The sequence below is a fragment of the Apteryx rowi genome, unplaced genomic scaffold, assembly GCF_003343035.1.
Source record: "Apteryx rowi isolate R43461 unplaced genomic scaffold, aptRow1 scaffold_4, whole genome shotgun sequence".
Taxonomy (NCBI): Eukaryota; Metazoa; Chordata; class Aves; order Apterygiformes; family Apterygidae; genus Apteryx; species Apteryx rowi.
The window spans coordinates 1,805,460-1,829,178 of NW_020450529.1; the positions used below are offsets into that span (position 1 = coordinate 1,805,460).

The 23,719-nt window shown below is 39.1% G+C and overlaps 1 protein-coding gene across 1 annotated transcript in view; it reads right to left on the reverse strand.

Moving 5' to 3' along the window:
• GRM7 (glutamate metabotropic receptor 7) overlaps positions 1-23,719 on the reverse strand; it is a 315,181-nt gene that overhangs the window by 198,507 nt on the left and 92,955 nt on the right. Inside the window, exon 2 of the mRNA XM_026074928.1 lies at positions 4,010-4,226. Within this exon, the coding sequence (XP_025930713.1) occupies positions 4,010-4,226 (217 nt within the window). The remainder of the gene's footprint in view (positions 1-4,009; positions 4,227-23,719) is intronic.

The window sequence follows — 23,719 nt, forward strand, 5'->3', positions numbered from 1 at the left end:
TAGAAACAAGTTTGGATAAAACACTGACTTTAGGATAATTAGCTTGCCACAGATTTGAGGCCAAAGATAATAAACGTGTTAGTACCTATGGACTAAATCTTCTTTTCTGCCAAAATACACTGATTACAAGACACAGGGCAATTGTCCGAGAGCTAATGATGACTGCTTATTTCCAGTATGTTCAAACTTCGACTAATTACTCCGCTCCAGGGCTGTTCCTGTTCCTGGCAGAGGAGTATAAATCCTCAAGGACGGCGTATTTAAGAACTAACATAACGACCTCTGCTTTGACATCCCTCCCCACTCTGTTCCTCAACTTGATTCTTCTGCTAGTTAAAAGGAGGTCACCTGGGGCAGGAGTCATGCCAGTTATGAAATCCCTAAAGCCAGCAAAAATCTCAAACAGTAAGTTGGATCTTCATGTCACTACCCAGGCAGCATGAAGAAGAAGAAGACAGGACTAAAAAAAAGCTGGAGCTAYGTATGCACATACTTCATTCACATACTTTCACCAGGCTACAGAGATTATTCTGCCACTACTTTTTAGTTATTTATTTGCATACTGGGTTCCTGAGTTTGAGAGTACACGAATTATGAATCTGTCTGCACATACACATTGTTTTTCTGCAAAGAGTATTTATGTTTCTAACTGCAGTCTTTTTGGGTGCTAACATCTGATTTGAGCAGGCAACTGTTTCAATGCACACAGCATCCAACTTGTGAGTAAGACCAAATCACAAAATCTAAATGGACAACTCTTATAACACAAGTGTTCCTGATGAATACTGAATGTTTTAGCTCACTGGAAAGTGGAGTAAACTCTATTTTATTATGTAAGCAATTCTCCTGTCCTCCATCCTCTCAGTTTTACTAGAGAATACTCTGAGTATGCCTTCTGGGTTAGAAAGGATTGATAAACCTTTTAACCTCCCTAATTTTCAGAAAAATAGTATCTTTTGACTAAGGAAAAACTTCCTCCCACTGTTGTTGCATTGTTGTTGCTTCTGGCACGAGTTTTCTAATTAGTGAGAGTTGTGGCTGGCACCCCTAAGCGCAATGTTAATCTACTCACACAGCAGCAGCAGCATCGATACCACAATCTCTCTCCCTCCATTTCCTCATGGTCACTTTATTATTATGATAGCTCAACATACACTGCCATGCTTGGCTGTTTTTGTGAAGATATTTTTATATTATACACCTCAGTCAGGCCATGTATTTTTGGCCCCATTTAAATATATTTAACACTTTAAATGCATTGACCTTGGTAATATTTCTGTTTTGTGAAGCCATCTATCCTTTTGTTCCTGATTAAACAGACAGCTCTTGACCACTTGAATGTTTTTAAATAAATAGATTAAGCAGCTAAAAACTACGCTACAACCATGAATCAGAAAAAATAAAGATGTTTGTGGCTTCTATGGAAGGCTCATTACAGACTCTGATATTGCAGTAATCACCTAAGTCTGATTAACTGACTATTTTGAATAAAAGACATGAAAGAAAGTGTCTCCAGGAGGGGGCTGTGGCGCCATCCCGTGTTCCGGTGCATTGGGCCACGCGGTCTCCTGTGTGCACCCTGCAGTGGCACACGGTTGTGAGGCCACCCCAAAAATATTGTACGCTTTCCATCGTCAAAGCTCAGGAGAATCACGTCACAACAGCCCCCTAGACATCACCCAGAAGAGAGCACAGCTCACCCTGGGGCTAGGGACATGCTGCCTCACCAAAGGGACCCGGGACGGTAACTGCCTCTGGGACATGCTGCCCGAAAGCTAGACACGCTTAGACAACAGGACACTGTTGTACTTCCCAGGGTTTGGGAAAGCTAGGGAGCGCGCTGCCAGGTGCCAAATCCCCTCCGAACAGCACCTAGGCTTTATCTGCCTAACACAGACAAAATGCAGTGCAACCTTAAAAAGAAAATGCTGCTGTGCTGAATCAGAGGAGCACTGAAGATCGCACTGTGCGAGTGTCCAGACAAGAGAGGCTGCTTGGGCGCAGGAACGCTTCTGCACTCTCCCTGCGAGCTTCCGAATTTTGTAGAAGTGACCTGTATCACCCTGCATGCAAAGCTGTTTGAGTAGGGCATTCTTTTGGTTTTATGCTGTTTTTCATGAAGTATGTTGAATTATATGTTGACTACATGGAGAACTCCTACCATTAATTTAATTCTACAGAAAGTTTATAAAATGATACAGTATTATTCAGCTAGAATTYGTCCTTGATCTGTGAACACATTTCTTGTATCGTTTTGCAACAGTGGATATTTGCAAATAAAGTTAATTTAAAATTATAATGAATACTGGCATTTTGTCACTTCCTGTGGTATTAAATCCAAAAGCATTTTCTTTAATACCACATAAATATGCATTCAAACGAACAAAAAAATTTATGCAAATACAGGTTCCTTCTGTAATATCAACATAATGAAACAATTCCAGATTTTCCTTCCTAAAGTCCCTTGCTTTAAGTACAGCCTTCCTCCTTTTTCACTTCTTGGATTATGCTGACAGATGAGACAGTCAGCTACTCCCTGGCAGTTTGGGAGCAAGCTGACACATGCCACCTTGCAGATCACGCAGACAATTCACAAAAGCACAGTATGTGCTGTGGGACTGGTTTTATAACAACAAAGAAAATGGAAACCTCAGGTGGCTGCTTCAAAGAAATGTCTGTCCCATTCCGGTTCTTTCATTTCAGACTGATATGCACTTATTAATTTGGCTAGTGAATTATGTAATTCAGTAAGCGAATTATAGTTTGAGTTATGCCATTTATATTCAACATGATGCCAGGACAGCTACAGGCTGCTAGATCCATGAATTCCATTTGCAGAATACAAGAGAACTTATTCTTCTAAAATGATGATGTGTTCATGATTCTCTGTAACATGTCAGGATATATTGTACATTTATGGAGATGGGCTTGCATGAATGACATCTTCTGATTATTTTTCCTCACTAGCAAAAGAATCAATTTCAAACATTTCAATTTACAAACCTTAATGATTCTGGATTGCAAATTAGCTTGTCATGGATTTATATCTGTATTCCCTGAAGTGCCATCTAAAGTCCTCCTACGTTCTAGTGTCTCCAGGGAAATTTAGAACTACTTTACCCTGAAGAGCAAGTTAGCAGTATAAGAACATGAATATACAGAGGGGACTGTTATGCAATACTGACAAAGCAGCCACACCTTTAAGGCAAGCCTGCTCTGTTTTCTACTGTAACAGGAAAACAAACTGTAGAATTAGGGATTTCTGTCAACAGACTTGTGATGGTTCAACACATAAGCCTGACCCCATGCAAGACACTGCATTTCCTTGTGCTCTTGGAACATTACTAACAGACAAGCAACATCATCCAACACTGAAAATATTAATTTTTAATGTTGGGCCTTCTTGGGATACCACTAAATAAAACATTTAAGAGAAAAATGTGAATCACCTAGCACCAAACGGCTGATACACCTCACACCATACTGCCAGGTATATCTTTGTGACTGAAGTTGTTTGCCTATTATCTCTGGGCCTTCAAGCAAAAGAGCATGAATTTTCTCAACCGAATTGGCCAACAGAAATGCTAAAGAAAACCTATATAAAAATCAGGCAGCAATTTGAAAGGTGAACAACAATAGCATGACACAAGTCAATGTCTAATAACAAGGAGCCTTCAGAGAATTTCTAGCTGTGACAAGATAAAAGCTCAGTATTTTAAAATCTGACTTCTACCCATGTCAACATAATATAATGCTGTTTGGTGGAATACCAGGAGCTTGATAAAACTCAGTATTTTCTATTTTCTCCAGAAATGACTGAAAACCACTAAGGTTTCAAACTCTCTAAAACTCAATAAGAAGTTTAGGCATGAGTAACTAGGAGCCATTACAAAGGAATTGCAAAAAATTGGAGCAACTTTATAATCATATATATGTTCTAAAAATATATATATATAACAGTTGGTACAAGATAACAGCATTTTCTGGAGGAAGGGTGGGCATTGCCTACCTGCCTCTCTGGAAATTTGCATGAAGGACTCGACTCCTTTTTCTCCATAATTCCCTTCAGATGCCAAAGTGGATACATAATTCCATCCCAAAGCTTTTACAATGTCCACCATTGCTTGCGCTTGGAAGGAATCTGGAGGAACCACACGCGAGAAGAAATCATAGCGCCTGTCATCACTCAACTCTGGTGCAGTTGAGGCATAACTGATTTGTGGGATCTGTAGAAAAAAATAATTTCTGATAAATATACATATTCATATACTCATTGTACTTCTTGCAGCAGTTAGCTAAAGCAGTTAGCTTTAGCTGAATCTCAGTTTGTCTTCCCTGTACCCATCTGTGGTTCTCTATCATGTTCCTTTACAATGTACAAGTCAAAGAAACAATCTTTTCAGTGATTTCAAGTGGAAATTTATACAAAAAGCCATTAGTCAATTTAAAACAACTTTACATATTGTACACTCGCAATATCTTCCTTTCAGGCAATCTTAATCAAATACAGCATATACAAACCATTTTTTTCCTGCTATGTCCTTTTCATTGGTATTCTGTTTTTACTAGCATCAGATCATCTGGGATCCTGAGTTCAACAGACTTTGAATGTACACTGTCCTCACTGGTGCCACAAAGAGCTTTTATCAGTTTCTGGAGGAGGTTCTTAAACATTAAATTGTAACTCCAGTTTTAAACAAAAGGATCTTTATTTTTGAGTCTTTTTGATAAAGACCAGTAATGAAGATTGCTAAGCATGGCAATCTCTGTCCTTAGAAGAAATACAACCAGGTCACTTGGAGCATTAGTCAGCTCTGTCCTAAACCACTACCTGTCCATGACAAACCAGCTATTGCTTTTTCTTCTCACTGCAGACTGTGATGGAGATTGACGGTTAATGGAAAGGCTAGAATATTGTTTAGGGTTCTTTTCTCCTTGATAACAAAGGCCCCCAAGCAGTTATCAGCTGACAGTTCTTTAATCCCAAAATACATTGTGCAATTTTTTGGGTAACAGTCTGGGACTGTTCCTTATTTTAAGGAGCCTTCCATAATCCTCACTTGAGATGCCAAGGAGGATGAAAAAGGATTTGTAATATCCACAAACACGATAATATATTTTAAATGATCTAGATTGTGGAAAGGTCAGTATTTCATGCCTCRATATAGGCATCTTCAATATTCTCATATTCTGTCTCTACATAGCATTCCTACAAGTATTTATTAGCTCTTCTGGGCTTCTCAGAAGAATCAACATTATATTCCCCCAGGCTCAACACTGCAAAGGGTTCAGCGCCTTCAATCCCACAGAGGTCAGTAGCACATGAGAGCAAATGCAGCATTTCCAGAGAACGCACACTGTCTACATTAACAAGTCCTACAGCAGAATAAAAGTGGATCTGTAAAGCAAAAATGATGCTGAAGACCCAGCAGATAGGTGAACTTACCTAAAGCATATGAAATTACTAAACACCCCTAAAATTGCTGAGAAATGTTCCTATCTTTAAAAGTAATATCTACTATTCTATTATAAACCACAACAAAGTACATGACTTATTTAAGATCTGTGTAGCTTCATTCAACATGGCCTAGAGCCAAACACGGTTTATGGCCCTTGATCAAAATCCTCCCCGCACCAGCGGTATCCTGTGCACAGTGACTTTGCTGAATCAGGTCCCTGGTGTAGCATCACTCTTAGCTGTTATGAATTATTAAACCTAAATAAATGCTTAACTTTTAGCTGGTGTTAAGGCTGTCATTATGTATGTTAGAGAATCAAATCCACCACTACTTGGAACAGTCCTTCTTTCGGATATGTTGTGTCACTCATCTGGCAGATCCATCCCATGTTTTAAAAGACTAATGTCAAAAAGACATTGCTAATCATGCAGAAAGCTGGGATGCTGTAGGCTTTTAATGTAAGACAGCAGTCATCTACAAAGCCTTGCCAGATTTACTTTAGATCTGTGGGTTGCGGACAGCATGTTGCCAGCAAGACCTTCCAATGCTGGAGTCGCAGAAAATTTAAATAGTTAAAATTCAGGCTGGCAGGAAGAACACAGCATGATGTTGACCAGTATTACATGGTGGCCTTCAAAAATAACTGAAATTCCTAATTTGTCTGTGTCTACAATCACTGTTTAATAAATAAYTGGTGACATTTTAAGATAGCTCTCTTCACATTTGTAAAATGCAGTTAAAAGAGATTGCTCAGTTGCATATCAGCTTAGTTTGTCTATTCATTTGATGGCATTATATTAAGTAGAACAGTTAACCAGGCTGACGTTATAGGTGCTTTTTACCCATTACTAATTAGCCAAGCATCCAGTATACAACATACAGCCCCAGATACTGAGCCATACTGAGATAGCAGTGTGCTGGGTTTTGTAAATTATAAATAGAAGAAGAGATGTAATATGCATTTTATCTGCAGACAAGTGTTTGCATTCCACAGTGCCAACAACTGCTTTTTTAGGTAAAAATCAAAAAGGACCATATTCTGCACCTTTACAAAAAGCAAACTATCTGTGGAATTTGCTCCAGTATTTATATTACTTAGGAGACTTTTTGGGTTTTAAGCCTTTTTTCTCTGTCCATAAAACACTTCCAGCTTTTGCAATCACTTGCAGTAGTAAAAGCATCCATGGCTTTTTTACTAATATTTCTTACAGGTTATCTAAAAACAATGTGAAGTGATATGTATGAAGAGAAGAATTTTAGTAWGATTTTATTTGGATATCAGGAGAAAAATAATTAAATAGCTATAATATTTACTGCAGCCATTACAGTTTAACTTTGTCCAATACGTCAGAGCATCTTACAGATACCTATGTGTTCCCTTCCTGTATTTCTTCCTCCACAGCCAGGCAGCATCCCAGATGTACAAACTGAACATCTGTTTGCATCAGCTAAAACAATACAACATTTCTTCTTCCGTTCATTTTTTAACACTCAGATCTATTCCCCTTGGATGTGGACAAGTGTCCCACAGACTCAAATGGAAACCATTCTCCCATACTTTACACCATATGTTCCTCTTGGTTATTGTTTTGTTTTTACAGAGTGACTTTAGTTTGAAAAACACAACATCATATTAACTCCTAATCAGACCAACAACTGAGAGACAACACACACTGCGACCTACTGATCGCTGCTCACCAATTACACTTACAGACATGCACCTTCAGCTCTTGTGAATTTTAAAGTCCCCTTGAAAATAAAAAACAAGATAGTCTGACCATGCAAGGGCAGGCAGGGGAGATGGGTTAAACCCATCCCCTTGGATTACCTCTCTCGAGTGTTTGCTGTTGCGTCCCAGGCGCTCTTTGCCCTCCGGCTGCCGCCCTCCCAGCTCGCTCACAAGGGCGGCGCACGCAAACACCACCGCTGCTGCAGGGCCAAGAACGCAGCGCTGGACGCAGGCATTTAGCAACCTGCATTTAGCATTCCAAAAAACCGCTGAACTGTCAGTCCTACAAACAGAAGTCTCCTGTTTATGACRCCTGGGCAGTAAAGACAACCTTAAACATAGTCCTGCTCCTAATGTGCCCCCTCAGCATGCTCCCAGTGGTACCAATTGCTGCCAGTTTACTTTCTGTTTTGGTTTTGGAAACTGCTGGCACAGTTCAGGCTCATGAACAAAAGCCATCAGCTAGCAATGGCTAAGCTGCCCTCTGCTCTGAACAGCTTGGAAAACTCACCCATTTCCACCAAGTCACAAACTGAATAGGTGGCACCTCAAAAAAAGAAGTTCACACTTCCCTTTCCCCATTTTAACAGGTTTTTAAACCCATCACTCCTCTCTTAAGCCACACTCATTCTCCTTTGGATCCTGCAAGGGTCCCACCTGAGACATCACATCCCGCTGCCATGGGCAGGGCCAGGGTGTCAACAGATCCAGCAAGCATTACAGCGACTGCACTGCAGGGGTAACCTGGCCAGCAAAAAGCGAGAGGCTGAAGGGTGCACCGGCCCAAAAGGGGAGGGAGTGCAAGCTCAGATCTATTTGCTATGAATCAGAGGGGCGAACTYCAAAGATCCTCACTCTGGACTCTTCAAAGCAGGCATGAAATGCCTCAGTCTTGGAAAATAAACAGAATCCTAATTTTTATGGGGGTTTTTTTGCTACATAATATATTTTGAAACATGATTTAAAGTCCGTCTCAGTTTTAGCCCCATAATTTCATGAGTAAATATCACACTAATGACAATTTTCAATTTTCCAGGAAAAAAAAAGTTAAATCAGAGCTAGTTTTGAACAGATTTGTTATGGAGAAAGCTTCATCATAGCACTGAATATATATATTTTTAATTAACCATCTAAATATTTTCTGTCTCTTCTAAATTTTTTTTCTTTCATGTTGATATAATCTGGTACTTCCTATTTGATCATCACATATTCAAACTTCTGTTTAAAGAAGCAAGCATTCTGTTCCATCAGATTTTTCTATTTTCTACTCTGAGACACATTTGAAACATCAAAAGCTTTAGGGAATTACATTCCACTTTCCAAATGGCTCTAACATTTTGGCAGAAGAGTTGTGATCCATAAAGCACAGGGGATAAAGATCCCCCGGCCCTTACACAACGACGCAGGGAGTAAGAATGGCCCACGGCTCTCCTCCACATGCTCTGCTGCACAGCTGCCAGTGCCTGTCCGACRAGCGCTCCCGTCTGCTGGGGTCCAGAGAAGACGCAGGCAGACAGATCCGAGAGCCTTTAGCAGCGTAACAAGACAAGGCTGTACGTGCAGTTTTCGGAGGGACACTCCCGTTTCAGTAAATGACTAAGCAGATCAGCAATGCAAGGGGCGGATTTTTTTGAAGGCAGTCTTTTTTTTACAAGATCATAGCAAACGTCACATTCAAGAGCTTTACATGTTGTTTGACTAGCTGATGCTCTGATTACACTAATAGTGAATGATTAATGGGAACATTGCATTTGTCAGGGATTAATTAATGTTAATTTATTTTTAACATTGAACATTATTCTTCATTTATTTCATTTTCTTCTGTTAATGGAAAGCTCTCTCTGGATCCCTTCATCACACTTGGTTGACTTGCTTGAAAAGCTGGGTCTGTTTTGCGAGCAGGAGCACTAAAAGGCACAATAGAGAATCTACTAAGAAGCAAAACATGTTTCCGATGGTCTGCTAAGTCACATTAAACATCTTCCAACATCAGGTCTGGAACTAGAAATTTCAGAGTAAAAGGCAACTGAAAGACAAACTTGATGAGTTTTGTGGGGGGCCGCTCTAGGGGAAAATCTGTACGTTATCCACCTTTCTCCCCATACACATCCACATTGAACATACCAAGAATCGATCTTTTAGCGCAGCAGACATCCATCTGAACAGATGTCTCACCTGCGCTTTGCCTCCGTTATCTACCAGGATACCTACAGCTCCTGCCTGTACAGAAAGTACATCTGCTATTTTAAAGCACCTTATTCCAGTTCAGACTGCCTTTGTATTGTCTCCTTATGCCTCATCCTGGTTCTCTCAGTGTTCAACAGACCCTCCTCCTCAAGCAAAAACAACAGGAATAGCTGCGCATCCCCCCTGGAAACACGGCTGAGCTCCGGCACGGGCAGGGAYGGCAGCTCGCTCCGAGGCTGCAGCAGCTCCTGGGATCATCGGGCTCCCTGTCTCACACCCTCACACCTGCATCCGACCTAGTTCCCGGTTCTGCCTACAACTGCACTCACTCTGCAAAGAACCTTGCAAATCAGTGGAACCACATAAACAATTATTACTCCTGCGCTACTTTAAATGTGATGGAGTTACGCTATCTTCTCCTCAGTAACCTATTAAAGGATTAATAAAATGGTGCACCTGAACCCACTCACCAAAGGACAGTTGTCAGAAAACTTCAGAAAAGGCAATTTCCCTGAGGATCATGTGCAATTAAGATAATGCATGAGTATACCTGTTGAGATATTAATGAGCTCCCACCAGGGTAATATTAAGTTCACAGTTTGCTGCAATTTCACTTTCAACTTCCTATTAAGTTTTATTAATATGATTTTCTGACAATAGAAGAAAAAATATCCTCTTCTGATAAAGCCTCTTGAACTCATCTTATTTGGCAGTGCATTGTCAGTCTACACAAATTGCAAAATCCTGCCAATAACTTTACTTTACAAAAATAAGATGCCTGAAGACTTTTCACTTGGCTGCAAAATTCTTTGGTGTGAACTGATGGATGACTAACAATCTTGAATCTGTTTAGGTCTCAGATTTTATTCATGTAGAAATTTCTCATGTCAGGATTTAATCATCAGTTAGTACAACTACTCTTTGTTCACCATTTACATCTCAAATTGCATAACAAACAGCTTCAATATCCCGTGAACTGCATATAATTGTTTTTATTGCCTTGAATTAAAATTATTTGAAGTTTCTAACTAGCTGTTTTCTCTGGGCAAAACTCTTCTACATTTTCTTCATTTTCATTTTTTTCTTAACATGAAGAAAAATTTATGAGAGATACAAAGGAAGATGGGATTATGACTCAAAGCTTGCACAGAGACGAGGAACAAACCCTTCCGCTGATTTCCATCAGGGCTGAATGCAGATCCTTGTCCCCTCCAGTTTGCCAGCAGCTGCGCCGTGCGTGTTCGCTGGCACTGTCATCTCACTGGACTCACAAAAAGAGTGGGACTCACCAACTGCAGACGCGCCACCGCCGGGGCTCGCACCTCGCTCGGGTGCTGGGACGTCCTGCCAGGCAACCCCCACCCTGGCATGGCCAGCTAATTTACGGGAGGAGACATGAAAAACAGCACCATTGGCTTGTTCGCTTCTTTGCCAACCTTTCCAAAAACTAAACACCGCTGAATTGATAGCTCTGCATATATTTTCAGAAGCTGCCAATCTAGCAACGTGTCCTATTCCAGGGATTCTGTCCTGAAAGGTGCATATGAAAACAAATATTACTGCAATTCTTACTCTAGGCCTCTTATAAGACTAGGGAATAATACTCCTTACAGTCTTAGTTAATGATGAGAATAAATCTTACCAAAGTGCTTTGATAATCTCACCCTATTATGTTCTATTATGAAATTTTAGAAGTACTACATTTCCAGCTGATTTTTACACTCAAGAATCAAATGTTGACAATTAAAAAAATGAGGCAAAACAATTAACAAAAAAGTTTTCATGTAATTCAATTTTCAAAGCAATAAAAAAATAGATCTGTACAGCTCCACTATATTGTATAACCTGTTTAAGTATGGCAAACTTTGTTGTTTTCAAAAGTTACACTGCAAGAGCAAATACTTCTGAGCAGTGAACAAAAGTAGCACGTTTAAAGAAGAGTATTTGTATAACAGAAAATTTTCAAAAACATTCATCTATTTACAGTTCACCTCAGTTTTTCTCACTCTGTTTACCAATTACTAAAGCTACCGGTGTTCAAACAAGGTCCTATTTGGTCAGATCACCACCTCTCTTATTTTATCCCACAGTGAATTCCTAATGATGTATTAGAGATCAACACAATCACCTACAAGGGAAATGGATAGATATTTCATAAGGTACAGAAATATAAATATAAACGAGAACAAATACAACGGGAAGCTGAGCCTGGAAGAGGAGAACATTTAATAAAACAGAAATATCAAGATAACAAAAGGAAAACTAAGAAAACAAGCCCAATAAATCATTAATTTATACGAATTTTGTCTATATATAAGTAAGTTGGACCATTCCACCTATCTCACCATTTTACGTGACGTTAATAGATGAGTGCGTCATCCCTGAACACAATCTTATAGACCAAAATGACTATTAACATGTCAATCAAACATAGTAAATCCCTTTTTTCAAAGCATTTTAAAAGAGAGATTTTCAGAAGTGCTCACCATCTTCAACTGAGAACATAATTCAGAGCTCCCAAAGTTCATTTAAGCTTTTTTTGTGGGAGTTTCTAAGCAGGATGGCAAAATTCCCTGTCTCTGGAGAGCTATAGGTGTGCTTGACACATCATCAAGGACAGGGTCACTGCTGTATGGACCTCTTAGTATCAGATAACTCAAGAGTGACACAGTGACAGGAGAATAAAGTAGTGTCAGGAGGGGTAATGGACTCACAAAGCACACGGAGAAGTAAAGGGAGAAGGTCATTTCTTTTTTCCGTAATTTCATTGCACTGAATTGTCTTGCTTTGCAGTATATTCTTCAGTTTCTATACATAATGAATAAACACTGGAAGATCCATGCAGACTGTTGAGTGGAAATTAAGAGGGAAAGGCTAGGCCTATTAAAGGACTTACTGCAATTGAAAGATGCAGTAATAGACCTTAACAGAGCTGTTATGAGACAGTGATACACCACTGATCCGATATCCTGACAATTAACCATCCTGAAATAATGGAACAACCTAGTGTACCCTGGTATTTCAGAAACAATGATTCTGGTTAATGAGACCTTTGCCAAAGTTTGCAGCTCCTTGATTCCCAGTATTATAATGGATGCACTCCATTACCGAAACAAACACCTCCACTGCTACTTTGGTTTTTCTCAAACGCAAAGTGTAAGTGCCACTGGCCTTCTAATCCAATGAAACTGTTTTTAAATTCAACTGAGACCTAAAAAGGGCACATGAAAGAGCCCATTTCCAGGCACATAAATCAAACTTCATCCCTAGAATAATTGTCAGGGTACTAAAATCAAAATGGCAAGCTGGGAATATTTTCAATATCCTTAAGGTCTCTCCTGCTTCCTTTTCAGGAATGAGAAAGTACTGTTATTATGAATTATTCTAGAAAAAATAATTGTAGCAATTAAGGAGACAATAACTACAGCCATTAGTACTGTCCACATAGCTCATGGGAGCTTTTTATCAACTCAGACAGAAAGCAGAAAGACAAAATATTATAAACACAAAGTGAAATGACAGTTGTTCATAAACGGGGATATTTCATCTTGATGAACTGTTCCTAGAAGTAGGTCTACTTGAGACAGCTATAAGCTTATGGCATAGGCTTTTGTGTCTGCAAAATAGTAAGCGACCAAACCCACAGCTTTTAAGCACTAAGAGATACTTGGATATACGACTTGAAAGCAGAATCAACAATGTTTATGAAAATTAGTATTAGCAAAATGTAAGTATCTTCTCTCTTATTAAGGCTGTAAATAAAACTGTGTTTCTAATAAATAAGGACACACACCTATCCCAACAAGCTTACTCGCTCTGAATTGAGAATTTTCAATTTAAACGTTCATCCTTAATGTTTTCAGTTGTCTAGCCTGTACATTAGGGAACACTGGCACATCAAGATAGATAACCATGTCTTACTAAATATACTCCAAGTGGCTAAGACCTACAAATTCTTGTACTGTGAATCAATTTATAATGAATTTACAGGCTCCCATCCTACACYGATAAAAATGAAGTTTTTAAAAAAATCTCTTCCCTGACCCTGCATTCCTTTCAGAGCAACATTCTCCCATTTTTTGTAATTGTAGTCACCTTTACCTGTTTCCTTCTGACCAATTAGCTAGTCCTGGCTCTTGAACATTGCCATAAAACACAGTAAAAATACTTGGATCGATAAACTGCTACTCTTTTTAGAGAAACAGTAAGTGGCATCGGACATGCTGTCTATTATCTGGCAGGACTTGGTACAAGATTGAAATGGATACTATAAATTACAGGCTTGAACTCCAGATTTCCGTCCTTAAGTCAAGCCCACCTACATAATCTTTATGGGAACTAGGTAGCCGCCAAAGACCCAACCAAGAACCGGCCACAAACAGAGAAGCTAACACAGGAACAGAGCTGAGATATTGATATAATCTGCTTCGGTAAATGTTTTGAAATTTCCAGTTCCAGCAAGTGCCTCTATTGTATTTAACAGCCTAATAATTTTTTTTCATAGGCATACAACATTCTTTATAATTCAGCCCCTTCGAGCTGGGTCAATGAACCAATTTGAACAGGTCCTGATACTTAAAAACAATTATTCAAACCTGTGCAACAAAACACTGCTTCCACTGTATGGCTACTAAAAAAATACATTATCTTTGAGGAAGCCCGAATAAAATTTAAACATCACTGTCAATATTGCAAATTGTTTTAAGAATAACAAACACCTAAATGGAATTAAACTGTTCTTTCACTCTGTGTCCTTGAGGGAATTAAATATATATATATATATATCAATCCATACTGTAGCTTAGACACAAAAGGTTCATATATACTTAAGGCTACTCCTTTAGGAAGCAAAAATATATTCCTGTATTTATCAGAAGACATGTCATATTCTTTAACATTTCAGTGGGATCAGCTGTTATGTTACAGCACATCAGGAACCACACAAAAAGCAGGTTCTTATTATTCGTAGGTATTATTTGAGGTCGCAAGACCTACTGCTATAGTCTGAATCTTCAGCTTTTTCAGTTCTACTTTTGGGACATTTTTCAAAGCATTCCTCTAATATCCACTTTCAAAATTACAAAATGACAGGAAATTAGTATATGAATTTACACTGAAATGGAAAAAGATGTTTAGATGCACAATTACCTGATTTGTGTGTGTAAATTCCTCTTTGAGCGTAAAGTTGTGGTTATGTATTCTTGGGATCACTTCTAAAAAGTAAGATTAATTTTTATTTATATTATATGTTAATTTATATATGTATATATTTTTGTAGTTTGATCTGATTAACAGTATTTAAACAGTGGTTTCCTCCCCCGGCAGCTGGGTGCCCAGCGCAGGTGTCTGCACAGACCGGCTGGCCGGGCCGGGCCGGGCCCTGCGCGCTGCGCTGACGCCGCCAGCCCTCCTCCAGCCCCTGATCTCCATCCAGGTCAGGGCGGCGCCGGGGCACCTGTGGGTCTCCCAGGCCGCCAGCGGGGCCGAGTCTCGCCACCGCGGCCCCCGGGCTCTGCGTGACRGACAGCAGGCTCCCAGCCTTCCTCCTGGCCGCACAACGGCCCCAACTCCCCCGGCTGACGCAACACATCCTGCTCGGTGGGAACTCGTACGGTTCCCACCTGCAAACGAAATTATTTATCTGCTACGTAAGATGTATTATTGATAATAAAGATAAAAAGAACATGTACTGTTATGAAACTTCGAACTTAATGTTTTGAAATGAAACGTTTAAATTGTTAATTGTGACACAGAACTTGAGCCAGCCTGCTCACAATCTAGCAAGGCAATAAAGTGTTACTGATTTGTAGATCTTACGGGCGAGTTACGACCAGCACCACACATTCCTATATGCTAGTGCATATTCACTGATTTTATAATATTAACTAGGATGTTCCTCCTAGGATACATCAGTTAAACTATCAGTGGAGATTGTTCATCCACTGCAATGCAAGAACGCACAGCTCTTCATATTTTAACTCCAGTCCTGATGGAATGAAAGCTTGAGAGCAGCATTAAAATAATAGATGGCACTCGGCTACAGATAATTTGAAATCTTAACAAAGCAGCAGAGGATCTTGTCTATTACAAACTAACACTCCAAGCCAATTTTTAGCTGAACTCACAGAAGTTGATGGGAATATGTGGACCCTGTAACCCTTCTAATAGCCACATTTTTGTAATCATATGGCACAACAAAGCTGCTTATGCAGCGACACTCTTTTCAACCTTCATGTTGTGATTCCAGTTCAGTCTACAAAACAGCATATACACATTCTGCCTGCCTTTCATTCCATGACATACCTCAATGTCTAAAACGTAATTAGAAAGATATCATATGGAAACGGGAGAACGAAAAAGCTTAAAAGAGGTGTATTTTGTATTCTTTGAATTTGTGCCAAGACTGAATGTACTTTTCTGGTTGTTTACTTCTATCAAAGCCTAAGAAATGCATAAGTGATATATCCAGCAGATAAAACAAGCAATGATACTTCACAGTGAATAAACCCAGGTCTGCCCATTAAATACTATAGATAACAAAACAATTTGTGTCAAAAATGCAACTGTATTCGTAGCAGATTCCTAACAGTAAGATTAATGTTTGTCTAAACCATCAGGTGCATGGGGATGGGAAAGGATACTATCTTACGTAGGTTCAAATTTGGAAGAAGAGCCTTACATCGAGATTTTCCATGCCTTGCACAATCAAGCAAAATAAGAAATAAGGCATTTCTGGTTGTTACACATTCTTAACACACATCTCTTTATACACTAGATTCTGAAAAATAATTCCTTGAGGATTGAAACTTACTTCCTACAGTAAGAAGATTTATATCAAGGCATTCTCAAAAGGGCCATTTCAACCATTCAAAGAGCTGCAGAACAGAGAACCAGAGTAAGTACGTGTCCTATACTCAGTTACGGAGCACAACAGAAAGAAGTAGATAGATTGCCTTCTCCTTTTACATATACCATTCCCATGCACTAATTTCTGCATTTCCAAAACCAAAAAATCAGGCACTGTGAACAGACAGAGAARTGCAGCTATATATACCAAGTATATATATAAGTGTAAATATGCTTGCAGTGATTGGAACTCACACATCCACATATAGACTCAGAAATCCCAATTATTTTGAAAATAAATCAGATCCAGAACACAAACACAGCAAACTAGCTTTTATGTTCTATTTATGTGTACATATTGCTCCATTCATTGCAAACATAATTGAACATTTTATTGTCTATGCATCTTTTTACAGGTTTTTAATCTGCAAGTATAAATATCATTGACTTTAAAAGTGGCCTCTCAAAGATAACAGTAAAGACTTACTTATCAGATAGGCTGAAATACAGAGAAGCTCAATAGTATAAAAGAACTTTCTGAAAGTAACGCACAAAAACAGACACACATAAACCCACTGCGGTGGAAACAAATGATAATGTGGTATCTTATGAAACACAATCTTCCTTCAAAGCTTAGTTATTAGTCTAAATGAAAGCTGTCCAGGTAGTATTTGAGCATATCTCATAACTGCATTTCTAGATGAGTGTTCATGCTTATGTTGTGGAAAATAAGGTTATGATTTGAATATTTATTCTAAAATTTACAATATAGGAAAGTGTCTTGCAGTCAAGGGGAATAAAAGCTATGGCCTTCTTATCTTTAAACTATATCACATCTAAAATCTGTCAATATGAATTTATCTATATTAAGAGCTTATTTACAATTTCATTGCAAAGGTGAAGTTTTAGCAAGCAACTGAATATCAAGATAAGCAAAACTGAAGTTCTGTGAATGACTTTCACTGATCAGATATTGCACAATTAAGAATCCAAACTCCAAGAGTCCAACTCCAAGAATCCAAACAGCCTCCAAATGGCCTTAATTTTAGCAGAAAGACTTTCAGAGTGAGAGTCCCTTCTCCCCCACTAGCTCCCCTCCCCTAGATCATCTAAAAACCACAAGGGTACCAGCTCAGTAAAACAGGGTTTTAAACAGGGTTTCTGGAGCTCACTTCTTGATTTCCTTCCATATGATAATACAAGTATCTGCATTTAAAAATGTGTCAGAATACTACAGAAAACTACTTTTTTAAGACACGGACATGGTATTTTGACTCCTATCTGATGTTACTGTCACACAGTATAGAAAGAAATACTTGCAGGGTCATCTTCAGAAGACTGATTTGAGCATAGTAAGTCAGTTTTCARGGAGCAGTAACTCATTTTTGATAGCTGACTGTCCATGGCAAAACTGTGCATGTCCTGATRCACTTGCCCAAGGCCCAGCTGTAATATCCAAACCATTCCCAGTCTTTATTTGCACCACTTTACTAAAGCAAAGGGAACTATCACAGACAAGCTCCTATTGGCATTTTTAACATATAATTCAGTTCTTAGCAGATCTAATCAGCACAGTGTTACAAGTGCTGCTAGCATTCAGGAACCTACCAATGCCAGAAACATCGGCGATGTTCAGTGAACGCCAGCAATACTGAGGACACATCAAGGGCAAAAGAGCATTATCAGGCCTGTCTTGGTGCTCAGCAGTAGATAGACTATTAGTCCTTCAAGAGGCCATGCAGGTCATGTATGCAAGTGATACAGCCCCTAAAAACATAATTCCTAAGTTCTGTTCTGTTTCTGAACATCTTTGTCTAAGCTGAACCATTTTATTTTGGATCAGCGCATTATCACAAGGTAGAGCCAATAGCAAAATTATGGGTTGAAAAGATTATGTGTAAGGTCTTAATCGCTTGCTTCATTTTTTGGTAATTTATACCTTCATGCTTCAACAGTCTTTTTACTGTTTTTCCTTCTGTCCTGGAAACGCCTCTCTACACTGACTACAGATGATGCCCAGGGTGAAACTATGGTTAAGCAACTACAATTAGAAAAGATGAGTCCAAGGTTACATAACTAATACCAGTATGTGACCAAAGCTATATATCCAACTATACCAAAACATCATTCTTTACTTACAGGAACAGCATTGCTTCTGAAAGTATTTCCAGTGATGTCAAGTAGCATAAATTTACTTTAGACCAAAGGGTCTCGAAATGCGTATGTGGTGCTCAGACGTGCAACTGGGGCAACAYGGAACAGTGCCGTCATGAGATGTCGCACACTGGGATAAGAGGAATAAGAAAACACGTCACAGCTACCAATTAACATTTTGAATATTATTACTATTATACAAATGTCTAATTCCCAGTGTTAGAAATCAGGATAAGATTAAATATATGAAGCAGATTATCCTGTGTCTGCATGTACAGTGTGAAGTTTTCCTTCCTATCATATATTGACGTTCACAACTCCTAGAGACAAGATATGGCCTAAATGAACTCAAGGATCAAATCTAACTCATTAGTTCCTGTTTTTTCCTATAGATACTGCCTAATAATTTCCATTATGAAATACAGAAGAGCATTTCAAAGCATCTAAGATACACTGAGTTTAGGGGCATACAGTATATATGGCCAAGAACTGTGTTTTCTACAGTGAATAAAAAAATACTTGGGGGGGGGGGGGAGAACACAACTATGTATTTTTATCTCATGTCCCTTTTAAATAGTGTGGTTAAAAGGACATTCCTAGACACACTTTTAGCAAAGATGCAACATCAATATGTTCTCAATGTACATTTCAGGTATCTGAAGGAAAGTCTCCATTTAAGAATAGTACTTAAATACCTTTTATTCGGATGTGCTCACTAGTGCTAAAGCATTAGTCTAGGATACTTGAGTTTGCCTCTATGTAACAAAAACCTTGATAAATTACTTGTAGCTATCTATTAAAAGTTACCAAGCTCTCTGTTAAATCATCTGCTATAGCAATGACATCTGTACTAGAGAAAAAATTGCTGTTAACCCATAACAAGACAAATATAATGTAAAATGTTTTCCTGTAGACAAATGAAATACAAAAACTATAACCATGACTAATTTTGACCTATGAACTAAAAACAGTAAGAGAATTATATGACACATTTTTAGGACGCATATACAGAGAAGACATCCCAAGGAATATAGTCTGAATTGCATTTATAAAGTAGAGAGAAATTACAAATGAAAATTTAAACTGAGTAAAGTATTGTTTGTAATGAAAAATCTCCCTCAAGAGGACCTTAGGATGTCCTTAAAATTAAGCCTATACTATTACTTCAAACAAGTCAAATGATTGAAGTCTGTTTGAGAAAAGATGCCATCCCTTACATACCAACTGTTTAAATATATATGAAACTAAAGTTCAAATTAACTAGTGCTTAAGCAAGACATGCAGCCACATGTACTGTGGGTGACTGTAGCCCAGCTCTTTGTACAAAGAACTGCATTTTACTCATCCTTGTTTGAGAAGGCAGCCTGTAACCTGACTGTGCTCTCAGGATGCTTCAAGGTATAAGCAAGTTTGTCTTATTTAAATTTTTACTGTATTTCACGTTTGCATTAGTGAATTTTGTGTTCAGAAAGAGTGGATGAAGGAATTAATGGGAACAAGGTACTTGGTTTCATTTTGATATGCATACTTAGCTCCCATTAACACTAATAAGAGAATTGTATCAATGGAGATGGATGATGAGATGGGAGCTGCGCGCACCGTTCAGTCACCTGAAGGCTTCATCTGAGTGTTCAGTCTGTGTCCAACAAATACTCCCCTGTTCTCACAGGCAGCTCTCAGCTGAGCTTTCCACAGACCTTCCACTCAAATGTGACCTTTCAGAGCTCTGAAATACAACCAGGTGAAATATGCTGGTTTCAAGCAGCCTTTCACTGCTCAGTTTCAGTTCCTTCAGATAAAACAGCTGAAAACAGGTTTCACTGGCAGGGCTGCAAAGCCCCAGCAGGTCGAAGCTAGTTTGCAGGAGCCCTGTGAGATGATCCCAGTGCTCCTGGTGCGGTATGGAGCAGACCGCATAGGCCGATGCCCTTCACTGCACAGCACCTCTTGGACTCCTGTCTTCCTCCCTGTTCATAGTGCAGCTACATYGCTGCTGCACGTTAACAGGAAAAAATGAAGACAGGATAATCTCAGCCACTAAAACACGGTGACCTTTGACAAAAAATTTCCCATCACCTGAAATCATTAAAGCTAGGCTGGGTATTTTTCTAAAAGACAGGCTCATGGTGAACGGGAGCTTTCCACCACCGGTCAATGCAGGCTGTATTAGGAAATACGGTCTGATCATGGGGACCACAAACCTCTCCTTGGGAAACCATCATCTCTAGGCTTCCGCAGTAGTGTCCCACCTGCTACTCCTCCTCCTTGGCCCCTGACAGCACCACCGTCGGCCTTCAAGCAAATGCTCGCCATCTTCAGACAAGCTCGCTCTCAAACAGTTCAGCCACTGTCGTGGGGCTCGCGATTCCCAGAGCCGTCTGACCTCTGGCTTCGAGCACGTCAGTCGTTCCTTCCACTGCAGCCTTTCAACTGACACACAACCAAAATATCCATCTCCATAGCAAACGTAATCATTCTGCCTCCTCATGAAAGCTTCTTCATGGCGTCTCGTTCACTGCACAAAAAACAGCCAGCAATGCCTGCTTCCACAAAATAACGACCATTTTCAACTGTTTCCTTTAGCCTTAAACCCAGGACATCACCTGCTTATCCTTTAAGGATGAGGACTGTGACAGAAGCAGAAAAGCGAGGCATGGATAGAAGAGATGATCCTATGGACAATAAGAAATTTTCCGCTTCTCCTTCATCTGCTTACAAGGTCCAAAACAATACACCTTTGAAATAAGACAGCTGTAGAGAGAATTTAACGTTCATTTGGAAAGTTTAGAGGGTCTTCTGTAGGGACACTGGGCTGACCCTGTGCGTGGGGATGAATTGCACCAGTGAGACTGTTTGTTTACAGTCAGTTTGCTTTTGATTTCATGTTTTCCTTATTCTGACATAAATGTTATCATGAGGAAAAATGCCTGTTGTGTCCTCTGAGTATAAGAAACCTAACAAGGTCCTTCAGGACAAAGACTTTCGGCATAAAGGAGAATGAAGAAATGCAGCAAGAAGAGATGTAAATGAAAGTGGATTATAATTACATGAGAAATCTGTGTTTGACATTTCTTATACTACATATACAAGAATTATAGGACATAATTAAGTTTTAATGAATATCTACACCTTTTATTTCCTTGCATTTTATCTCTAGCCTTTTCAATAGTGCATCATCAGCATGTAATTTTACATATATATAAATATTTATATATTATTACAGGAAAAGCACAAGGCAATCTCACTTTTACCTTCACTGGTTTTCTTCAACTCACCATTAAGCTTGCCAGCTAAATAATTACATTTCTTCTTATCTAACTTGTGGGAAAACAAATTTAATAACAGAAATACAGCTAGAAAGACAAATACTTGTGGGAGAATAATTTTCAGACTTAAACTTCACAAGCTCGATAGATTATTCTGGACATTGGATAATTACTAGACATGTCTTTATCGCAAAAGTGCCCGGACATTCTAATTAATCCAAATTGCTTTCTAAGGGCCATATTATTAGAAACATGCAAAAGCAACTAGCTACAGAATAATTTTTTTTTTTTTAAAAGGTCTCTAACAGCTCTGTCTTTCAGTACCCTAATGGAAACCACACCACAGAGGTYGCCAGCTCCTTCCCTTGCATTACAGAAAGCCAAATGTAAAGGGAAAGAAAGTAGCCTGCAGTGAAATTTATGCAACAAGAAACGTAATGAAAAAGCAGTATGGGCTGGACCATGCAGTCTTTTAAAAACACTAAATAATATCACTGGAACAGAAAGAGAGGAAGGATCAGTTTTTCCCTGCTCACTGAACTCGGTGCCATGACTTGGCAAAGCTGCTGGTAGCAGAGCCAAGGGCTGGAGAGCCTGGGAAGCCTCAGCTCAAGGTGCTGTTCACACAGACGCTGCGGTCTTGGACCCACGGAGGTACCGAAATCCTCTCCCGGAGGGCACCAGGAATCAGCCGGCTGCCAGACAGCACGGAAAGCCCCTTGCAGTTAGGGCAGGTAGCTGCAGCAGCTGGGCTGAGATTTTCTTATGACTTTTGTAATCCAACAGAATTCTGTTCCTCTTCAATGTCCTCTTACTTATTGCTCTTTCTAGCTATCTACGTATTTATTTATTTTGCACTCTTTCTCATGGGGAAGTATAACTCACTAGCTTTTGTTTCATCTCCGAGTGAAAAGCACTTTGAAATATTCTCATTTGCAACACAAACCCACCCATGGCTCCTCTCTGAACTTCTTGCTCGTGCTTAACTTGCATATCAGCAGGACCTCCTGGCTCTGACTCCTCTAAGTCTTTACGTGTCTGGCTGATGAAAAACTGGGTGATGCAATAAATGTAATTCTCTTCCTCATCTCTAACGTGGCAATGCATCGAAGACAGGAATTAATTTTTGGAGTCAAAGGAACGCTGGTAAACCAAGTCACCTGCAGGTTTATGGAAAAATACAGAACATCTCCATGTTCTTCATGTGATTACTTTTATCATTATCATTGTTAAATATGTTTTTCTTTGGGCCAAATATGAACTTTCAACTACTTCAAGCATCTGTTTAAAAGAAGGTCATACATAAAATTTAGGGCAGCAATGTACTGAAGCAGAAACATTTCTCCCGCAGCAATTTTAGGCATTCCTATAAAATCACATAGAGGACAAATATTGCAGGTGCCTGGACAGATAAAATGGTACAGAATAGATCTCCTCCCTCAAGGAAATGCTTATTCATTTCTGTAGTGAAATTCATCCCAAGTAAAATGTAGCAATATTCAACATCACCGAAACAAGCTCTCTTAGTCCTTGCCTGCCTTTTTCTTACCTTTCCTGAACAGGTCAATGTTAGTCCATCATTAACATAATTTTCAGTCATTAAAAAAGGATCACAATTATCTACCAAGTGTGTTTTTGAAGTATCATTTGTGCAACTTTGGTGTAAATTGCTGTCAGTAAGTCAATACAGGAGATATTACACTCAATCATTAATCAAAGGAAACATCTTTGCAAAGTGCATGCCTAAAGCAAATTAGGCCTGTTTCGTTTTCTCTCCTGATACCAAAATTGTTACAATATACTTGAACTATCACATACTCTCATAGCTGTACACAGTTAGGTTTGCTTGTATTTTGAAATGAAAGGAGAAGAGAAGCAAGTGCCAATGAAGCCACTTTTAATCAGATATTAAAATAGTTTCAAAACAAACTTCCCTGGTAATTTTCCTCTTTTAGCAGAAAAGACTAGTGGACTCTGAAAACATGAATCGACTGGCAACTGTAGGGCCCATATGACAAAACTTGGAACTTATTTTTCTTCAACAAAATGACCACTTGGGCTCTGCTTGGCATTTCTCT